At 42.6% G+C, this 21,829-nt stretch overlaps 1 protein-coding gene across 2 annotated transcripts in view; it reads left to right on the forward strand.

Moving 5' to 3' along the window:
• Positions 1–21,829, forward strand: part of LOC132384481 (collagen alpha-1(XVIII) chain-like) — a 98,099-nt gene that overhangs the window by 22,972 nt on the left and 53,298 nt on the right. The window contains exons 1-6 of one of the 2 annotated variants that reach the window (XM_059955634.1): positions 3,454–3,468; positions 3,694–3,787; positions 5,046–5,162; positions 8,054–8,110; positions 17,002–17,089; positions 21,622–21,689. In XM_059955634.1, the coding sequence (XP_059811617.1) occupies positions 3,782–3,787; positions 5,046–5,162; positions 8,054–8,110; positions 17,002–17,089; positions 21,622–21,689 (336 nt within the window). In that variant the 5' untranslated portion in view covers positions 3,454–3,468; positions 3,694–3,781. Of the gene's footprint in view, positions 1–345; positions 891–3,453; positions 3,469–3,693; positions 3,788–5,045; positions 5,163–8,053; positions 8,111–17,001; positions 17,090–21,621; positions 21,690–21,829 lie in introns of those variants that run through there. The other variant, XM_059955633.1, reaches the window with a different exon arrangement.

Here is a 21,829-nt window from a genome sequence, read left to right on the forward strand (position 1 = left end):
GATGATGTCAGCTAGCAAAGTCAATATCGAAATGGGATTCTATTGTACCAGGTACAGACAGTTCTGGCAGTTTATTCTTGCTGACAGAAAATGTGTGTTTGCCACTCTCTGAAGTTTTAATGAAAATATTAGAAAGATGCATAAATATAGCAGCCATAGCAAAGTTGACGGTGGATTTTTTAAAAACAAGTAACAAGCAGGTGGTGCGTTCATTCCACATTCATTAACTCATAACTAATTCACCTCCAAGTCTTTGTCTTTACTGCATTATTAAGGCAATAGACACAAAATTAGCTTTATTCCCTGATCCAAGAGTACTCACAAAATGGCATGTTTGTCTTCCAGGCAATAGGCCACATGAGGACATCAATCTGCTACAGCTGATCTCAGAAGAGTCTCCGTACGTGTCCAAGGTTGAAGGATTGAATGGAGGAACTGCATTTGCTTTTGACTCTGGTTTCATGCCTACACCATTTCCAGTCCGAACCCTCTTCCCAGAACCATTCTACCGAGATTTTTCCATCCTAGCAACACTGAAGCAAAATGACGAAAGAGGTGGGGTGATTTTTGCTGTCGTAGACCCGTCTGAGAAAGTCATTTCTCTCGGGATAAAGCTATCCGCAAAGATGGACGGCAGACAGAACATTGAGCTATATTACACACCACTTGACTCAGATGATTCCGAAATTCTTCGCTTCCGCCTGCCAGCCAGAATGAAACAATGGATACGTCTTGGAATCAGTGTTGAGGGGAATATGGTGGCCCTCCACCAGTGGTGTCAAACTCCCAAAAGGCTTAAACTCAAAAGATCACCTGAGCCCCTCGAATTTCACCCACATTCTAAAATATATATCGCTAGCGCTAAACCAGTGAACAGAGATAAGTACAGAGTGAGTCCTCCTGCTAATACACATCTGCATTGACTTCAAGGCCTTGATTAAAGTTCTCAAACTCCAGGATTAATTTGTGCAGTAATGTAATTAATTCTTCAAGATAATTCAGCTGGGTTGAATGTCTTAATTTAGACCGAAGGGTGCTGTCGTTTGAATTCTACTAAGAGTCCCAGTTTAAATTAATTAGGTCATCCTAATCTCTCAGTCCAGCTGTTAGTACACACAATTCTAGTTCCATCAAAGCCTAAGACTGCAGTTAAAACATTACATTCAGGTGGTATATTTAAAGCAGAGGTTAATAAGTTTTTGATTAGTAAGGGGGTCAAAAGTTACTGGGAGAAGTCAAGAGAGGCCATAATCCAATGGCAAAGTTGACTCAATGGGCTGAATGGCCTAATTCTGTTCCTATGTTTTATGGTCTAAGAGGCATTAATGGTATAGGTGCAAACTGATCATAGGGGAAGGGGTGCTTATCAATAGGAATACCAACTATTTCTATCTCTTATTGTCTTCTGTATAATAATAATGTCCTAAGATCCTCACTGAAACATGATCACAGAACTGAATCACATAGGAGACATGACTAAAAACTTGGTTGAAGAAATATCTTCACAAATAAGAGGGAAGAGTGTTCTAGGGCGTGGATTCCAGATTTTAAAACTTTGGCAACTGTAGACATAGCCATTAAATCATGAAGTGCTTGAGAGTGAGAGGTTCGAATCAGAGGAGTGCAAATATCAAAGAATTATACAGCTAGAGGAGATTTCAGGAGAGGTGAGACCATGCAAGGATGAGAAATTTCAACTCTGGAGAACTCCCATCCACTGACACCAAATACATAGTTCCCTCACCCCGCACTGCTTTTTTCTACCTCCTACCCAAGATCCACAAACCAGACCGTCTAGATAGGCCCGTTGTCTCTGCCTGCTCCTGTCCCACTGAACTTGTGTCAGCATATCTCAACTCCACTCTATCCCCCTTGGTTCAGTCCCTTCCCACATACATCCGCGACACTTCTCACACCCTCAATCTCCTCAAAAACTTTCAATTCCCTGGCCGTGACTGCTTCGTTTTCACCATGGATATCCTGTCTCTATACACTTCTATCCACCATCAAGAAGACCTTAAAGCTCTCTGCTTCTTTCTCAACTAAAGACCCAACCAGTTCCCCTCCACCACCACCCTCCTCTGTCTGGCAGAACTGGTCCCCACCCTCAACAATTTCTCCTTCGGCTCCTCTCACTTTCTCTAAACACAAATGGTACCCATAGGCATCCACATGAGCCCCAGCTATGCCTGCCTTTTCATTGGCATGTTTCAAGTTCTAAGCCTTCCCTGGTAACGCCCCCCAAATCTTCCTGTGCTACATTGATGACTGCATTGGTGCTGCTTCATGCACCTATGCTGAGCTTGTCAATTTCATCAACTTTGCTTCCAACTTCCACCCTGCCCTTAAATTCACTTGGTCCACCTCTGATACCTCCCTCCCCTTTCTCAATCTCTCTGTCTCCATCTCTGGAGACAAACTGTCTACCAATATCTTTTAAAAAACCTACCATTTCCACAGCTGTCTTGACTATACCTCTTCCCACCCTGTCTCCTGTAAAAATGCTGTTCCCTTTTCTCAGTCCCTTTGTCTCTGCCACATCTGTTCCCAGGATGAAGCTTTCCTTTCCAGGACATCAGAGATGTCCTCCTTCTTCAAAGAACGGGGTTTCCCTTCCTCCACCATTGATGCTGCCCTCACCTATACTTCCTCCATTTCCCGTACATCCGTGCTCAGCCCATCTTCCTGCTGCCGTAACAGTGATAGAATTCCTCTTCTCTTATACTGTACCTACCACCCATAAACCTCCACATCCAACACATCATTGTCCGCAACCTCCAAAGGGATCCTACCACCAAACACATCTTTACCTACCCCTGCCCTCCACTTTTCTCAGGAATCGCTCCCTCTGTGTTTCCCTTGTCCATTTGTCCCTCCTCGCTAATCTCCTTCCTTGTGCATATCCCTGAGAGTGATAGAAATGCTATTCAGGTTCCAAAGCAGTCTTTCCAGGTGAGGCAACACTTCACCTGTGAATCTGTTGGGGTTGTCTACTGTAGCTGGTGTTCCTGATGTGGCCTCCTATACACTGGCGAGACTCAACGTAAATTGGGGGACTGCCTCGTCAAGCACCTCCATTCCACCTGCCAAAAGTGGAGTTTCTTGGTGGCCAACCACTGTGATTCCTATCCCAATTCCTGTTCTGACATGTTGGTCCATGGCCTCCTCTTTTGCCCTGATCAAGGTGGAGGAACAACACTTCGTATTCCATCTAGGTAGCCTGAAAAGCTGATGAAATGAACATTTATTTCCCCCTCTTTTTTTCCATTCACCCCTTGTGGTGAACTATGTGCCTGTCTGGACATGCCCCCTGCTGACTTCTCCTGTGGCTCCTCCCACAGGCCCCTGTATAAAGGCGATCTGAGGCCTGACGCTCGGCCTCAGTCTCCAGGACATAGTATGATGGACACTCACTCCTGGTTCCTTCTTCCAGTCAACAAAAGCCGATATCTCGCCTTACGTCTCAGAGTGAGTTATTGATGGTGCATCACCCCTCCTCTCTTCTTCTGATCCCCCACTCTAGCCTCTTACCTCTTCTCTTCACCTGCCTATCACCTCCCCCTGGTGTCCCCCCTTCCTTTTTTCCTATGATCCACTCTCCTATCAGATTCCTTCCCATCACGCCCTTTACCTTTCCTAATCTAGGCTCAGTATTTTATTAAAACTTCTGAAACTTCCTGTCACAATTTGCAGCATTTCAGGCTCAGGATTCATGAAAAATGACAACGTTTGTTGGACTTCTTCATACATCATGATCTAGCAATGCAAAGGAAAATCAAACATGCAGGTTTGAAATCTATCTGATGATATTTGGATCTATCACTTTGATTGCTTCAGTCACAGTTCTGAGCAAGATTTTTCACTGTGGTTCTTTTCTGAATAAATGGCTCACTTAACTAAGAGGTTTAGATGTCACTGATAATGGGACTTAGAATAATTGCATAGAGAGGAGCATGGGGTTTGATTGAGTGTCAGGCAATACTGGAACATGGGACTGGTCTTTTAGATAAGAGTTAACTGAACTTAATAACTTTGATGGAGTAAAGTGTGAGTGTCACTGGTTACCCAACTCAATACACTGGGCCTTCAAAGACAGAGAAAATGGTTCCGTTTAGAACATCTCCAAATGCATCCACAATTTACTTGCTATTCCTTCTGAACTTCCTATTCTAGGTTTAAATTTGCAGACAACACGAAGGTTTCCCTTTTGGAATCTTACAACACAGCCAAGGAGACAAAAACAGAACTTATATCTACATGTTTAGGCTTTGAAGAAATACTTACGGCACCATGTATCTTTGGTGACGCAGAGCAGTGCTGATTCAAAACACAATAAATGTTGCACTTTTTAAAAAGACTTTTCCTTAAACATTTGCCGTGTTCAAGTCAATACAAATTTAGAAAAGAAAACACACCTTAATGATATAATTTTTTGGTTTTATGGAATCATTATATTTCAAGTCTCCATGGCAGAGATCTGAAATCCAGAGTATCTGACAAACATTGGAGGTATTAATATTTTCTGTTTTATTGGCTCATGGAATATGAGTTCATGTGATAAGATCCGTAATCACTGTCCTATTCCGAAGTGCTTGACATTGAGCAGCTTGTACTTTCATCATTGTATACCAATAGTTTACTATGCAAGACGTTATAAAATGAAACAGTATATTCTTTGCCAAATAAAAAAATTCTCTAATCAAGCGGTTCAGGGATTAATTGGGGTGGGGGCACAGATTTAAAACCCGGGACACAAGATACAAAAGAGGTTGTGCCTAATTTTTCTTTTTACTTAGAAAGTGGTTGGAATTTGGAAACAGTATCAGTTGGTGCCTTCAAAAGCTACTTGAGAGAGAATAATCAGCAGAGCTGTGGGGTGGGAATACGACCATTCTCCAATTGGCTGGTATAGACTGGTCTGACCAAATCTCCCCCGTCCGTATCATTACAGTTCTCTGACACCATGATCTGATGAAATATTCTCTGCATGCTTTATCCCTGCTCCACCCACTGATCAAAAGTCATGTTGCTGACTTTCCTTTCAGGGAGCCATTCAACGTTTGTCCATCACACCAAACCCCGAGGATGCAGAGAGGCTGAACGACAAGCAATGTGATGACGTGGCGGTCGATGAATATGATGATGATGAAGATGATCTCAAGGTACAAGCTGGGAATGGGGTGATGAGCAAGGTGAGAACCAGCTCTCAGACATAGCAAGTCAGGACAGGACAGGACACTTTCTGGGTTGTGAAGGGACAATTTTTAGAGTGATATCAATAGACAGCTCAGAAAAGTGACCTAGATCACTGACTTAAGCTAAAATGGAATCATGGCTCATTCATATCACTGAAAGGTGAAAGTTTGTTTTATCTGCACAGCATCCAGCTATTGAATGTGTTACCGTGGTGAAATGTATGAAAGATATGGTTATTAGTCAATATAAGTGAAGCTGCTCTTTTCAGAAGTTATTTAGGCTGGAATTACCAGGAGAGATGTTGTGGGAAGTGGTAAAGCAAAGGCATTCCTGGATGGCTTGAAGATTTTGGTGGTGTGAATTCTCAATGCAGGTTTCTGCCGGGCATCAGTTCAAACTGTCATCGAGCTGGCTGAGCAGTTAAAATTCTGATGACAGGAACACAAGCAATACATGGCATAATCTTTTAAAATATTTTTACAAAGTGCTGCATAAAAGCTGGAACATGCTGAGGGTAGGCATCACATTGATAAATTTCTAAAGAATAACTATATTTATTATAGAGTCCTTAAGTAAAGGGATTGTAATACACATGGAATAATTGGGTTTTAGAATCAGAAGCACTAATCGAGGCTCAGCAAGTCAAAAAGACAAGAGATTCTATAGATCTACCCCATCAACAAGTTGCTCGATAGCAATGGAGCTGGACTTATTATGTACCATTGTTGTGTCGTCGCCTGGATTTATTGCGTACCATTGTTGAGAGAAGGTGCGGAGTGTGAGTGATTGTCTTGGACATTTTTGTTGCAATCACAAGACCCTGTTGGACATTGGTAATGTAGAATACTGCCAGTCCGGTTCACTAGCTCATTAGCGAAACCAAAGGCGGGAGAGCTGCGTTGCCGGGGTTGTGGTGAAGACTAGGCCCTCATGCTACGGAGCTGCCTGTTGCAGTCACCCAGGGGAGGAGATGCCGAGGCATGGTGGGAGAGAGCAGACTTCCCTGTAGGCGCACTGGAGACCTTCCTGGGTTGTTGGCTGGTCCCTCTGGTCTCTGGCGTTTGCTTATTGCTGCCCTCCAGTGTTCACTCAGTGCAAGAACAAGCTGGACCAGGACAACAGCCCACATACAGCCATTCTACAGGTTATGGCATTCAAAGACTTGGACTGTATTATTTTGTTTGTGACTGTATGTTTTCTGCTATCATAATGAGATGTGCTATCTGCTGTGTGTTGTTGGCAATGTATTTTGCACCACGGTCCTGGAGGAACACTATTTCGTCTGGCCATATTCATGTATGGTTGAATGATAATTAAACTTGAACATGAACGTCATATATACTACCCTGAGATTCATTTCCTTGCAGGCATTTACAGGAAAATAAAGAAATGCAATAGAATTTGTGAAAAACTATACACCAAGACTGACAAGCAGCCAAATGTGCAAAAGAAGACAAATTGTATAAATTGTATGAATAGATAGATAGATAATACTGAGAATATGAATTGAAAGTGAGCCCATCAGTTGTGAAATCAGTTCAGAATAGTGGTGAGTGAAGTTATCCACACTGTTTCAGGAGCCTAATGATTGAAGGGCAATAACTGTTCCTGAGCCTGGTGGTGTGGGACCTATGGCTTCAGTACCTCCTGTCCAATAGTGGTAGTGAGAAAAGAACAAGGTTTGGATGTGATGATGGATGCTGCTTTCCTGTGGCAACGCTCCTTGTAAATGTGCTCAATGGTGGGGAGGGCTTTTCCCGTGATGGACCGGGCTGTTTCCACCACTTTCTGCAGACCTTTCCATTCCTTGGCACTGGTGTTTCCATACAGGTCGTGATGAAACCATTCTCCACTGTGCACTTATAGACGTTGTTTTGCATGATTCTGCTATTTTGCGCTTGTTGCTGTATTTATTGTTGACATTACTGTTTACTCTGCAAGCATTGCACAAGCAAGGAAAATCATTCTACCCTGGTGTTTTCAACAACAGCCTGTACTGTGCTGAAGCATTACTTGTTCTATATTAATCTAATCTAAGCAAGATAATCGGTTATCTTATTGTAACCTCATTTTCACATTCCTACCTACCTCAGTAAATTTTCCATTACTGTACTTGCTTCACAAGTACTAACCTCTATCTCAAAAATATTCAGAATATGTATTCAAGCATTCAAACTGCCTTTGAGGGAGAGAGGTCCAAAGGTTCACACACCTCCGAGAGAAAATATTCATCTCATCTCTGCCTCATTTGGTCCACCATTGGTTTTAAACAATGGCCCATAGTTCTAGATTCTCCCACAAGAGGAAACATCTCCAGATGCCCCTCAGAGTCTTAGAGTAGCATCATTTATCACTTGTGCATTGAAACATACAGTAAAATGCATCATTTGTTTTAAATGAAGTCTCCAAGGACTGTGCTGTAGAAGTGTCACCACACTTCTGGCACCAACATAGCACACTCACAACTCACTAACCATACGTTTTTGGAAACCAGAACTTCCAGAGGAAACCCAGATGGCTATGGGGAAAACATACAGATTTCTTACAGGCAGCAGCAGGAATCAAACCCTGATTGGTGATCGCTTGGCACTGTAAAGTGATATGGTAACCACCATGCTGCTGCGCTGCCCATTGTGTTTCATTCACGATCTCTCCATTCTTCTCGCCTCCTGTGGTTACATGCCCAACCTGTCCAACTTGCCCATTCCAAGTATTGTACAGTAAGCCTGAGCTGCTATCTGCAACAATCTTCTAGAAAACAACTAAAATCCATTCTGTTTTGAAATGTTCAATATGCAGGGAAATCTCTGTCAGTTTCTTTGTTCATGTTTGACTGATAGTGGACTTTTCTCCACAGAACTCTGGAGTAGTGGAGGCCACAGACCTGGATATGGAATTCACTCCACCACAGCCCGTAAGTGGATACTGCTTAAGTTGTCAGATACCGTTTTAAAGATTTTTAATACATGGGTGGGCTTTTAAATTTTTCTTCAGGGTTGATTTTATTTTATTGATCATGGTAAAATCTCTATTTGATTTCATTTAATTTTGATGTAAATAGAGTTTGAACATTATAAGCTGGTCCTAAATTTAGCCACTTAAATTTAGGCCGGGGAGTGAGGCTGAGGAGGTTAAAAAAAAGGATCAGCCATAATTGAATGGTGGAACAGACTCAATGGGCCAAATAGCCTAATTCTGCTCCTATGTCTCGAGAGACTGAGGAATGTTCTGGTAAACAACAGCAATGTGGCAATACCAGATGAGGAGAACATTACCATCCAACGGCTGGGAATGTCGGCAAGATCTCCCTGGGATTTCCAGTTCAATTACGGCTTGGTATGCAATGACAGATGAGTTGAGTTGAGAAAAGATAGTAAGAGATTTGAAAGTAGGAGGGGGAGGGGGAAATCAAAAATGATAGGAGAAGACTGGAGGGGGTGGGGTCTATCATTTTGGATTTCCCCCTCTCAAATCTCTTACTACCTTTCCTTTCAATTAGTCCTCACGAAGGGTCTTGGCCAAAGACGTCAACAGTGCTTCTTCCAATAGATGCTGCCTGGCCTGCTGTGTTCCACCAGCATTTTGTGTGTGTGAGTTGTAAATAGCAGCCAAGACATGGAATTTTTAAAAAATCCAATTGATTAGACTTAGGTTGGAGCTGATATGGGGTTAATAAGAGATTGATGTTTTTGAGGAACTGCCATTGGAAATGAGGTTCAGAAGTTCACAATGTGATGCAACTTGGCAGGGAGATTGAAAATCAAAACAATACCTGTTAAGAGTTAAGGATTCAGATAAATCACAGAACCATTGAATGGTTAGAGCATAGAAGGAGGCCATTTGGCCCATTTTGCTTAGTTCCAAGAGTAAGCAAAAATTTTAAAAAAGCTGTACGTAACCAAAAACAGTAAAGGCAAGAAAAATTCAGCAGTGGAAAGAGAAACTGTGAATGTTCATTCTGAACTCTTTAGTCAGGAAGTACAAAGCAGAAAAGGAGGGTGAAAAACTGGCAAGTGATAAGAAATAAAATATTACAGATAGGAAGGATACAAAACAAGTCTTTAAATTGCAGAATGAATGGTGTTGATGTGGATAACTTCACAAACTCCCACAGCCCTCAGTGATCCTGTGATTCCAGTCTCTGAGGCCGATGTGAGAGCATCCTTCAGAGGATGAATCCATGGAAAACATGGGGTACCTGGCCGAGTACTAAAGACCCGTGCTGACCAACTGGCTAGAGTGTTGATGGTTATCTTTTAACCTCTCACTTTGACAGTCTGAGGTACCCACCTGCTTCAAGCAGGCTTCACTTACACAGGTGATCAAGAAGAGCGTGGTAACCTGCCTCAATGACGATCATCCAGTATCACCTACATCCATAGTGATGAAGTGCTTCAAGAAATTGTGATGAAACATCAACTCCTGCCTGAGAAGTGACTTGGATCCACTCCAATTTGCCTACCCTCACAAGAGGTCAACAGCAGATGCCATCTCATTGGCTCTTCACTCAGCCCTGGAACATCTGGATAGTGAAGATGCAAACATCAGGATGCTCTTTATTGACTACAGCTCCTCATTCAATACTATTATCACCTCAAAATTAATCAATAAGCTTCAATATCTTGCCTCAATACCTCCTGAGCAATTGGATCCTCAATTTCCTCACTTACAGATCCCAGTCAGTTCAGATTGGCAAAAAACATCTCCTCCACAATCTCCATCAGCACAGGGGCACCACGAGGTTGTGTGCTCTACTCACTTTATACAGCTCCACTGCCATATTTAAGTTTGCTGACACCATCACTGTCACTGGCTGAATCAAAAGTGGTGACGAATCAGCATACAGGAGGGAAATTGAAAATCTGGCTGAGTGATGTCATAGCAACAACCTCTCACTCAATGTCAGCAAGACCAAGGAGCTGAATATAGACTTCAGGAGGAGGAAACCAGAGGTCCATGAGCCAGTTCTCTTCCAAGGATCAGAGATGGAGAAGGTCAGCAACTTTAATTTCCTTGGTGTTATCATTTCAGAGGATCTGGCCTGCGTCTCACATGTAAAGTGTCATTATAAAGAAAACATAGCAGTGCCTCGACTTTCTGAGAAGATTGTGATGATTCAGCATGACATAGATGGTCTTATAGATAAGACACTGGAGCAAATTAAACTATTTGGCCCATTGTGTCTGCTCTACCATTTCATCATGGCTGATCTATTTCTCTCTCAACCCCATTCTTCTGGCTTCTCCCCATAACCTCTCACGCCCTGATTAATTAAGAACCTACCACCTTCTGCCTTAAATATACCCAATGACTTGGCCTCCACAGCTGCCTGTGGCAACGAATTCCACAGATTCACCAACCTCTGGCTAAAGAAATTCCCCCTCATCTCCGTACTAAATGGGCCCCTCTATTCTGAGGCTGTGCCCTCTGGTCCCACCATAGGAAACACCCTTTCCACATCCACTTTATCTAGGATTTTCAACGTTCAATAGATTTCAATGAGATCCCCCCTCATTCTTCTAAATTTCAGTGAGTAAATGCCCAGAGCCATCAATTGCTCATCATACGATAAGCCTTTCATGATTTCACCTGGAATCATTATTGTTATCCCCTTCTGATCCCCCTCCAACTGGGCACATCAGGGCCCAAAACTGTTCACAATGCTCCAAGACAGGCCTCACCAATGCCTGATAAAGCCTCAGCATTACATCCTTGCTTTTATATTCTAGTCCTCTCAAAATGAATGCTAACTCTGCATTTGCCTTCCTCACCACCAAATCAACCAGCAAATTGATGATGATGATGATGATTTAATTAATCTAAGACTTTGACAAACTTCTATAGATGTGTGGTGGAGAGTATATTGACTGGTTGCATGATAGCCTGGTATGGAAACTCCAATGCCCTTGAATGGAAAATCCTACAGAAAGTAATGGATACAGCCCAGCCCATCACAGGGAAAGCACTCCCCACCATTGAGCACATCTACACAGAGTGCTGTTGCAGGAAAGCAGCATTCATCATTAAGGATCCCCAGCATCCCAGGCCATGCTCTCTTTTCATTGCTGCAATAGGAAGAAGGTACAGGAGCCTCAGGATCCACACCACCAGGTTCAGGAACAGTTATTACCCCTCAACCATCAGGAAGAAGGTACAGGAGCCTCAGGATCCACACTACCAGGTTCAGGAACAGTTATTACCCCTCAACCATCAGGCTCCTGAACCAAAGAGGAGATAACTTCACTTGCCCTATCACTGAGTTGTTCCCACCACCTATGGACTGACTTTCAAGGACTATTCATCTTATGTTCTTGATATTTATTGCTTATTTATTTATTTATTTATTTATTATTTTTATTATTGTTTCCTTTTTACTTTAATTTTGTATTTGCACAGTTGTCCTTTGCACACTGGTTGTTTATCTGTCCTGTTGGATGCAGTCTTTCATTGATTCTATTGTGTTCCTTGGATTTACTGTGATTGCCCACAAGAAAATGAATCTCAGAGTTGTGTATGTTGACATATATGTATTTTGATAATAAATTTACTTTGAACTTTGATAAGACAGAACGTTTGGTGTTTACATAAACTCAGCACTGAACGTGACCACTACCATGAAACAATAATCAATAAAGGGAGAAGAATGTTAAATAATTTGATCAAAACCAATAACTCCAAGTCTGAAAGAGCCACATTTGCATTGTGCAGCCCTCTGCAAACAGATCACTGTTCCCTCTTCTGGTCAAACACAAGGCTGTATGCTACTGAAAATAGCATAGAGAAATGTTTTATTGAGAAACGATGGGGTGTCATGACAAGCAATGAAATGAAAAATATACATAATGTCATTAACAGTGCAGAACAATAAAATCAAACAGGACTGCAGTAGAACAAAGTGGCAAAAGTTCAAAGTATTAATTGGACACGTTAATGTCAGATTCTTCTTGGTAGAAACATAATGACTATATTGCTATTGAAATGATTGGATATCAGGACTAGAAAATCTTCCAGGACAACTTGAGATGGATAAAAAAAATCCATCCAGTGGATACCAATCACTCTTCCAGCAACCTGTAAACTTCGTAATGCCGCAATGTCAAAGAACAATGGGACAGTAAGAATGGTTAACAATTATACTGTATATATGTAGATAATGTTTAAACAGAGGATCCATGGACAAATAAAAGAGAATTGAAAGCCAACTAAAATAGTTTTATGAATGAATATCATAAAACTATTCATGATCCATAAAACTGGGTCAGCTTATTTATTTGGGTTTCTCTCTGGGAGTGCCCAGACATGCCCAGCCTAACCCACTCTGCATTTTGCAACTTCTACATTATATTATCTACATTTTTATCTGTCTTTTAACTTTCTAACTGATCTCATTCACTCATTCACTGATTTCATTTATAGCTCATCTCTATCCTGGATTTTGCCTTTTCAGAGAAATCCCTCCTTTCCTATCCCTCTCTGCGGCTTAACAAGCATGCTCCCACTTTCCTGTTTCTCTTCCCACAGATACCAGCTGACCTGCTGTATATTGCCAACATCTGCAGTTTTTATTTCACATTTCCAGCATCTGCAGATTTTTTTTCATTTTCATTGTTTTATAACCTGATTTTGCACCTGGAATGCTAATAGCGGTTATGTTCATCAATTCAACTTCACACAAGCCATGGAATATTGCATCGCTTTCTGTATAACCTGTCATAAAGCTGAGGTCTGTTGCAAAAGTGAGATTAACAGTGCATCTCTGCATATAGTTCCTAGGTTCTGGGTCACATTCATTAACATGTTGTAATATACTGTGTGCTAGGAGGAGTTCCTCTGGTCTCTGTGAATGTATCACTGTTAATTTTCTCCCCACCATGACAAGCTAATTTACTCTTCGAATGTGAAAATCAAAGAAAAGCTGTAGATACTGGAAATCTATAACAGAAATGGGAAATGCATGAGAAACTGTGAGAAGTTTCTCTTGAACACAAGAGACTCTGCAGATGCTGGAAATCCAGAAGGACACACACAAGATGCTGGAGGAACTCAGCAGGTCAGGCAGCATCTATGGAGAGGAAAAAAGAGCTGACATTTCGGGCGGAGACACTTGCAGACTGTTCTGCTGAGTACTTCCAGTATTTTCTCATTTTATGAATGGTTTTACAGGTTTGTTTTAAGTTAAGGATGTTACTTTCCTTTCACTAACACTGCAGGTGGGGAGAATCTCTCTCCAGGTCAAACAGAGCAGAGGGCTCTGATGCAAATTTGCTAAGATGTCCTATGAAGCCATGTGTATTGCTTTAGTTGTATCTGCACAACAGCTTTAAATCTCTAGTTAGGATACTGATCTCAACCAGACAAACATGATGCATTTTTGAAGCATTAATGAGGCTAGAGCATATACCACAAACAGCACGGTTTCAGGGGGTACTGAGGAGCAGGGGGATATCAGAGTACAAGTCCATGGATCCTTGAAAGTAGCAACGTTGTTAGGAAATCATGTACTGTTGGAAACCAGCCTTTGTTAGTTGGGCATTAAATTAGACCAGAAGCCCAAAAAACATAGGAACAGAATTAGGCCATTCAGCCCATTGAGTCTGCTCACCCATTCCATCATGGCTGATTTATTGTCCCCCTCAACCCCATTCTACTGTCTTCTCTCCATAACCTTTGACACCCTTACTAATCAAGAACCTCTCAACTTCTGCTTTAAATATACCCAATGACTTGACATCCATGAACCTCATAGATTCACCACCCTCTGGCTAAAGAAATTTCTCCTCTTCTCCGTTCTAAAGGGACATCCTTTTTTCTGAGGCTGGGTCATCTGGTCCTCCACTACAGGAAACACCTGAAATATTCTTTTCAATATTCGATAGGTTTCAATGAGATCCCCACTAATTCTTCTAAACTCCAGTGAGTACAGGCCTTGAGCCATCAACCATTCCTCGTATGTTAATACTTTCATTCCCAGGATCATTCTCATGAACCTCCTCTGGACCCTCTCCAACACCAGCACGTCCTTTCTTAGATAAGGGGCCCAAAGTGCCTCACAATATTCCAAATCCAGTCTGAGAAAAGCCTGACAAATTCAGAAGGGTGGTTATGCTCCAACTTTATAAAGCCTTGGTCAAATCTCAGTGGTGTGTTGCCCCCATTCACTCATTTACATCTGGCTACTGTTCTAGTCACAAGGTTTAGGAAGGATGTGATTGTCCTGGAGAGGGTGCAGAAGAGGTTCATCAAAATGCTGCTTGAGATGGAGCAGTTCAGTTATGAGGAGAAACCAGTGAAGCTATGTCTTTTCTCTTTGGAGCAGAGAAAGTTAAGACATAACTGAGGTATATAATATATATCCTACTCCTTTTTTTTGTGTTCTACCCATCCCTCCTGCCACCTTCTCTACGACGTAATTATCCTTATTACTTCTCATTCCCTGTGGTGAAGAAGGATCCCTGACCTGAAATGATAACTCCATTTCCATCCCCACACACGGATGCTGCCTGACCTCCTGAGAGTTTCTAGCATTTCCTGTTATTATTATACAGTAGATTAATTGATTTGGCTTTAATATCTTGATGTTATTCTTTTCTTATAAAGTTCCAAGCTCTACCAAATTCTCCACTGATGTAGTGAAGATGGTTACTTAGAGTCATAGAGACAGAAACAGGCCTCTTGGCCCACCTAGTCTATTCCGAACTGTTATTCTACCTAGACCCACCAACCTGCATTTGACCATAGCCCTTCATACTCCTCCCATCCTTGTACTTATCCAGACTCCTCTTAAAAGTTGCAATCGAACTTGCATCCACAACGTCCGCTGTCAGCTCATTCCACACTTGCACCTCTGAGTGAAGAAGGTGAAGAACTCCCCCCTCAGGTTCCCCTTAAATGCTTCACCTTTCACCCTTAACCTATGACCCAACTCAGGTTTGACTTGAATCAAAACTTTGGTACAAACTCTTCCAATATCATCCATGTGCTTTGTACCCACCAGGAAATATGACCTCTGATAAGTAGCATGAAAGTTGTGTTACCCTCTCAATGTACTCCACTTCCCGTAATTGTCTTTCTGGATCCCGTTGGAAATAAATTTGGGAAGTGAAGTGGAAAGCATGGAGGGCCAAATCTACAGCTTGTTTATTGATACTAATCTGCAGATAGATTTCTGGGCATTATGTAAAAGCCAGTGCCCTATTTGATCAGCAGGAGTGTAAGGTCACTGGTAATTGCTGCAAACCTTTTCTATCTTTCACCTGATAACAGGATACCACTGTAGTCCAATGAGCAGTGAGGACAGCTGCCCAAAGTTTACCTTTACTTTCCATGGCTAATTCTAGGGTCCTCCTGTTACCTGTGCCAAGGGTTAACATCAGCAAGCCTTTGAGCTTCAAACATGATGTCTGTACAACATAGTTGCAGAGGTGGAATGCATTTACCCATTTAAATACTGAATGCAGTAACCGAGTATTTCTTCATGAATACTTGGCATATACTATTTTTGCATTTTTAAACTTCTGGACAGCATTTTGCTCCCTTGAGTCAAACTTTGATAAAGTATCAGTTTATCAGTTGATTGCATTCCAACCTTTGAAATTATACCTGTTTACTCTAGGTTACTAATGTGCACAGTAAACCTAATTGTCAAAAAAAAACTGTGGCAAAGGTTAACATGACCACCCAGCCTCCTGCAACAACTTCCTTTCTCCCTCACTTATTCCCAATTGTGAGATTTAATCAATTAGTTTTACACTCCCAGTACTAAATTGCCCATTTGTAAACTGATTATAAGATCTTACTGCAAAACCTCACTCAAAATTGTTTGCTTTCAAAATGAAAAGATTAGAAACACTTTCGGACTCAGATAGCATGAAAGAGTCCAGGCAAAATTCAGCCATTATTCAATAAACACAGTTCACACCCTATCTCAGAAGTATTTCACTTTGTGGAGTTCCTGCCACAGCTTACAGATCTCTACTGGAATTACTAATCTTCATATTTCCAAAGGCATTTTCACTGACATTCTGAAGATATTTACTGATATGCCAATACCTCATTTCAGAAAGAGAGCAAACACAGCTAAACATCTGTTGAATTGGAGTTTAGTATTGCCCAATGTAATCTTCTAATGAGTGATATGGTATAAAATTAACACTTTGACAAACAATGTATTGATTTAGTAAATGCCAAGGCTTAATTCAACACTCGCCTCGCTGTCAGAGGTCATAGTCACTCCGGAGGCTTGAGTATGATGTGCAAGCAGGGAAGGCCCGTAGAGTTGCTTCATCCAGCCTCTGTCGCTAGTTCCACTCTTCATCTGCCAATCGTCCTTCCTCACCTGGATCCACTCCTTCCCTTCACCTCTTCATACTGGCCACCCCCCCCCCTATTATTTCAGTCCAGATAAAGGGTCTTAACATGAAACATTCATTACCCTCCACAAAAGGAGCCTGACCTATCACACTCCTTCGGCAGTTTGGTTTTATTTTGCTCCGGATTCCAGCACCTGCAGTCTCTTGTGTCTCGATAACAAACGGCCATCTTGATCTGACAAGAGAGACCCAAGTCTCGACAGCTTAGGTCAATGGGGAGGAGAAGTTGTGTGGGCATTGAGCTGAACTTCAAAAGCCAAGTTCAATGTGCAGTCATATTTACATCATGTATTTAGTTGAAACGAAGGAAATCTACTTTCCTAAAGCTTTGAGGGTGAACGGGGAGTCAGGAGGAAGTTGTGTTGCAAGTGAAGCTACTTTGCGAGTATCAACTCCTCAGCTGTTTGTTGAAGTCTCTGCTTGCATATTTTCACAGACTAACTTCCAATCATCAGAAGTGACATCAGATGACAATTTCATAGTGAGTTCGGGTGATGACGCCATTGCAATCCTTCCCACAGAAGGTGAGCTCAGGATCTTCATGATATTCAAAACCTCCACAGAAAAGACCTCTAGAGGCCACAAACAGCAATTTTGTTGGCTGGAGAGAATTAATTTACGAACGCTAACAAAATAGTGGCCTTTTAACCCAAAGCAGCTTACTGTCAAGGTGGTGGGGAGTATAAAATCTCTAAGTGACAGATGATAGGTTGGGTCTATCTACAGACATTTCACTTTGGGCCTCACACAGCTTAAAATTCACCCACTGACTAGGAGCAGTGGTAAATTAATCTGTTAACTTGCAAGCCTTTGAGGTGTGGAAGGGAAGTGGAATACCCATGTGGTAACAGAAGGAGTGTGCAGACTCCCCACTGTCAGCACTGGAGGCCAGGGTTGAACCCAAATTCCTGGCACTTCGAGACACCAGCTCTGCCAGTTGTCCCAATGTGTTGCCCAGCTCCTATGGGCACTTGATGTATGTCCTACGCATTGCCGCTAACCTCAGTCAATTCTGTGGCGTTCAATAGGCCAACATATTTTCTTTGCGATGTGCTGGTGTGTTGAACAAGCTGAAGATCTGCCTCATTGTAAAGCTCTGCTTTGACAGAAAGCACCAGGCCTAGATTCACCTCTCAGGATTTCTCTCACGTGCTGTTGAAATCTCAACTGTGCCTCAAGATTAGTCATCCTTGCTCTGTTGTCCATGCATCTGAAGTCGCCTAAGCATTCCCTGTGTCCTGGACTTGCTCCAAATCTTATTCACCATTCCCTTGTCTTATTGATCTCTATTGGCTCCTGGTTAACCAAAGTTTCAGTTTTACATTTTCTTGCTCTTCTCACCACCCCTTATCTGTGAGACCTCCATCAGTCCGGCATCCCACCAAGGTTGTACTCTCCTGATTCAGGTTCTCTGCACATCCCCAGTTTTGATTATTCATCTCTTACCTTAGGCTCTCTAGTGTCTCTAGAACTTCCTCCCTAAAGCTGTTAGCTCACAAAGTTAGGGTATCCACTCCGGTAAAAAGATTGAAGCTTGATTCAATCCCAACCGCATAGGTGGGTTCAGTCAGGCCCTGGTCTGATCAGGGACAGCCAAGCTCTGGTTGGATTCCATAAATGTCCCAACTAATGCCCTGCTGCCCTCAGCTTAGCCAAATTGTGACTCCAGCCTCGTGCCAACATGGCCGACTCTCAGCTGCTGTGTGAAATAGGCCAAGAAGTCAGTCAATTAAATCAAGCTGCCATGGTCACATTGAACAGACTTCATTCACTACAGTACTGTCTCCAGGCAGTGCAGGTTAGACAACAAATAACAATCTTGCCAATAACCCAGATCTAGTCTAGAATAACTATAAAACATTCTAAGATGTATTCAATAAAACTCGAGAAGGAAATGAGAGTAAGTGTCGATGACAGAAAGTGGTGGATGTTATGTATGCGCGGAGCAAGAACGATAAAGGAGCAGAAGGATTAAACGGTTTACTGAGTCACGTTAGCCAGGGACAATTTACAGGGAGGGAGTGACAAACTTGGCCCGTTGAGACAAAAAAGAGCGCACTTGAAAGCCCGCACAAAAAGAGAGTAGGAGGTCCAGTTGATTCACCGCGTGATCAATTGGTCGCATGCGCACTTGCCGTATTCTCACAATCAATCCAATTTTGTTCATTCCTCCCCCTTATAGCTTGGGATAACAGGGGAAGGGAATAAACTGAGAAAAATGATGAAATGTCTATCCTGCTCGATAGGAGTAAACTGGCTAGCGCATTCTCGTGGTTCATCTGTTGGGATGCTGGCTTCATCAACAGTTTGCTTCTGCAGCTTCTCTGTCTCCCCCATCATTTTGTTGGTGTATATGATCCAAACGTTGCCTGACAACTGTCAGCTCAAGTTCCGCTCTTTGCCGGACAATGCTGGACAACAGCTGGTAGACAGTTTTCTTCCTATGATATTCGCGTGTAGACTTTGTCTCTGGCACCGAGCTTTTGCAGCCTGGCTGGCCAGCTGTAGGAGATCTAATCTAGTGTGTAAAGCACATTTGAACATCTATTTGGTGGGCGATGAGCATGCAACTTTGGGATAACCTGATCATGGAAACGGAAACAGCTTAATTTCATCAACAAGTCACTTTGTGTTTGTTTCGAAAGGTCTCGTTTCACAGTTCGCTTCACCAGGCCAGTTGATGCAAGCTCTTATGGAGCTCCTGTCATGTGCCTAATACCATTCTTCTTGACAAACTCCTTAAATTGTGAAGGCCAATTTAGGGGGGTAGGTACAGCTATCCCGCAGTTGGGAGGTATAGCACCATCAGTACATCTCCTTTTGATCCTCATGTGAATGGTTGAAATTTGGGTTGAGGTCTGACCTGTGACAGGAGTGGATCTCAGGTGGCCCACTGCCTGATGAAGTGACTTGTGATGGGTCTCTAGGCTTTGTAACAAGTGGACAACTGGACAACTTTGGATGGTGGTGTGCCAGATGTGGTATCCTCGGCTATTGGTAATCTGCTTAATGTCACTGCCACCAGAGTTTCCTTTCCCAGGGGTATACTTCATTATAGAATATTAGCCAGATTAGCCAGATATTAGCCCATTGTTGCATTCTGGGTGATGACATCTGTTGGACACCTTGTGTCTCCCCTATTAAGACTAGCAGAGGCTTATGATCCGTATGGATTTTTGAATGGATGCCCAAATAGGTATAAATGGAAGTGTTTAATGCCAGTCAAGCTTCAAATAATTAATTGATCTCAGCTTGAGCAAAAGCAATAGATATTTCAGTTCTGTAAGGTGTGGGAGTACAGCCCCGACCCAATATGGTGAGGCATTGCATTTCATTGCTACAGGTTCTCCTGGATCATAATGCAACCACACAGACGAAGATCTCAGGTTGGTTTTTACCCGTTCAAATGCCTTCTGCTCAATTCCTGGCCATATCCCTGTTGGTCCTTGAGTAATTAGTATAGGGGCTTTAACACTGTAGCTGATTGATTCAGGAACAGGTTGTAATAGGTGACTAATCTTTGGAATGAGAGTAACTGTGTCATGTTTTGGGGACTTTGATTTGTGTTCCTGCAGATGGAGGTCTGTTTTGTCAATTTTTAAGCCCAGGTAATCGACTATCACCGCAGCGATGGCATCACTGTGGAGGCTTACGTGATGTTGATAGTGGGCTGCGATCTGTATCATTGATGTTTTCAGCAAGGGTCTGACTCTGTGTAAGGCCTGTCTTGACTGCCTCCCGGTGGTGAGTTGTAGAGCATGCTTTGTCCCAGGACAAATCGTGCTCTCTGGATAGGAGGCACCATAGGATACAGGATGTCTCCTGTGTTCTCCCATTGTGGCATCCAGCAATCAAAGTTTGCATCACTTCTTCGAATTGGTCTGGGGGACTATCTTTGTACTTGCAGTCACCAGTGTCAACTTTGTGATGAAATCATCTACATTCTCCTAAGGGTCTGTCGCAGCTGTGAGAGCCTGATGTGTGCCATAAAGACATTGTCCTGCATCCCCGAAACGTTGTCCAAAGCCTCAGGTGGGTCTGTCAGTACAGATTCGTTTTGTAGGCAGAGCATCAAAGTATTTCTGCCCGAGTTCTCCCAAGTGTATGCAGAGCAGCTTGAGTTTCATTGCTTCCTCCAGCTTCTCTGTTAAAATTGGCAGGAGTTCTCTGTAATCCAGGAAGGATCCAGGGATCGGTTTTGCCATAGCTGTGGCCCAAAATGGATTGAGTAGAGAGACCATTCTTTTTTGATCCTCGTCGCCAACTATTATGCATGTGGGAAGCAAAAACAATAGCGGAGTAGTAGGATTAAACGGTTTTACTGAGCCATGTTATCCACGGTATATGCTGCTGACAGTGCGGGAGCAATGAACCTGCTCTGCTGAGATTAAAAACATGCGCACTCAAAAGCTGGCGCTAAAGGATACTGCCTCCTGCGCACAGGAGGCCCCATCAATTCATTGTGCAATCAACTGGCCACATGATCACAGAATCGATCTGATACCATTCAGTGGAGACAGCCCAGTCCATCACAGGCAAAGCACTCCCCACCATTGAGCACATTTACACAGAGCGCTGACAGGAAAACGACATCATCATCAAGGACCCACACCACCCAGGCCATGCTCTCTTCATGCTACTGGCAGGGGGTACAGGATCCTTAGGTCCCACACCATCAAGTTCAGGAACAGTTATGACCCTACAACTGTCAGGGTCCTGGACCGTGGATAACTTCACTCACCTCAACTCTGAACTGATTCCACAACCTACAGACTCACTTTCAAGAGCTCTACAAATCATGTTCTATTATTTATTTTTTATCTTCCTTTGCACATTGGTTATTTGTCAGTCTTTGTTTATGTATAATTTTTCATAAATTCTATTGTATTTATTTATTTTCCTGCAGGAAAATGAATCTCAGGGTAGTATATGGTGACATATATGTACTTTGATAATAAATTTACCTTGACTTTGAGAGCAAGCTGAGTTGAGCAAGGAATGCATCCAGACAAGGTACATGAGTGAAATTTTTGACTGAGAATATTTTTTTTCATAGATACAGAAGAAATGATCAAAACTGCATCGGAGAAGGGAGACATGGTGGCTGTGTTGAAAGGAGAAAAGGTGAAAGGAAATGGAGAATTGTTTAGAATGGCCGACAGTGGCAGGGCCTCCGTGAGCCATCAGCTTTGACATGTCAGTCGAGACCCGATCCCCCACCAGATTATCTCTTTCTTCACATGGTCACTTTCTGCAATCCTTCC

This window comes from Hypanus sabinus, chromosome X1 (assembly GCF_030144855.1).
Source record: "Hypanus sabinus isolate sHypSab1 chromosome X1, sHypSab1.hap1, whole genome shotgun sequence".
NCBI classification, from domain to species: domain Eukaryota; kingdom Metazoa; phylum Chordata; class Chondrichthyes; order Myliobatiformes; family Dasyatidae; genus Hypanus; species Hypanus sabinus.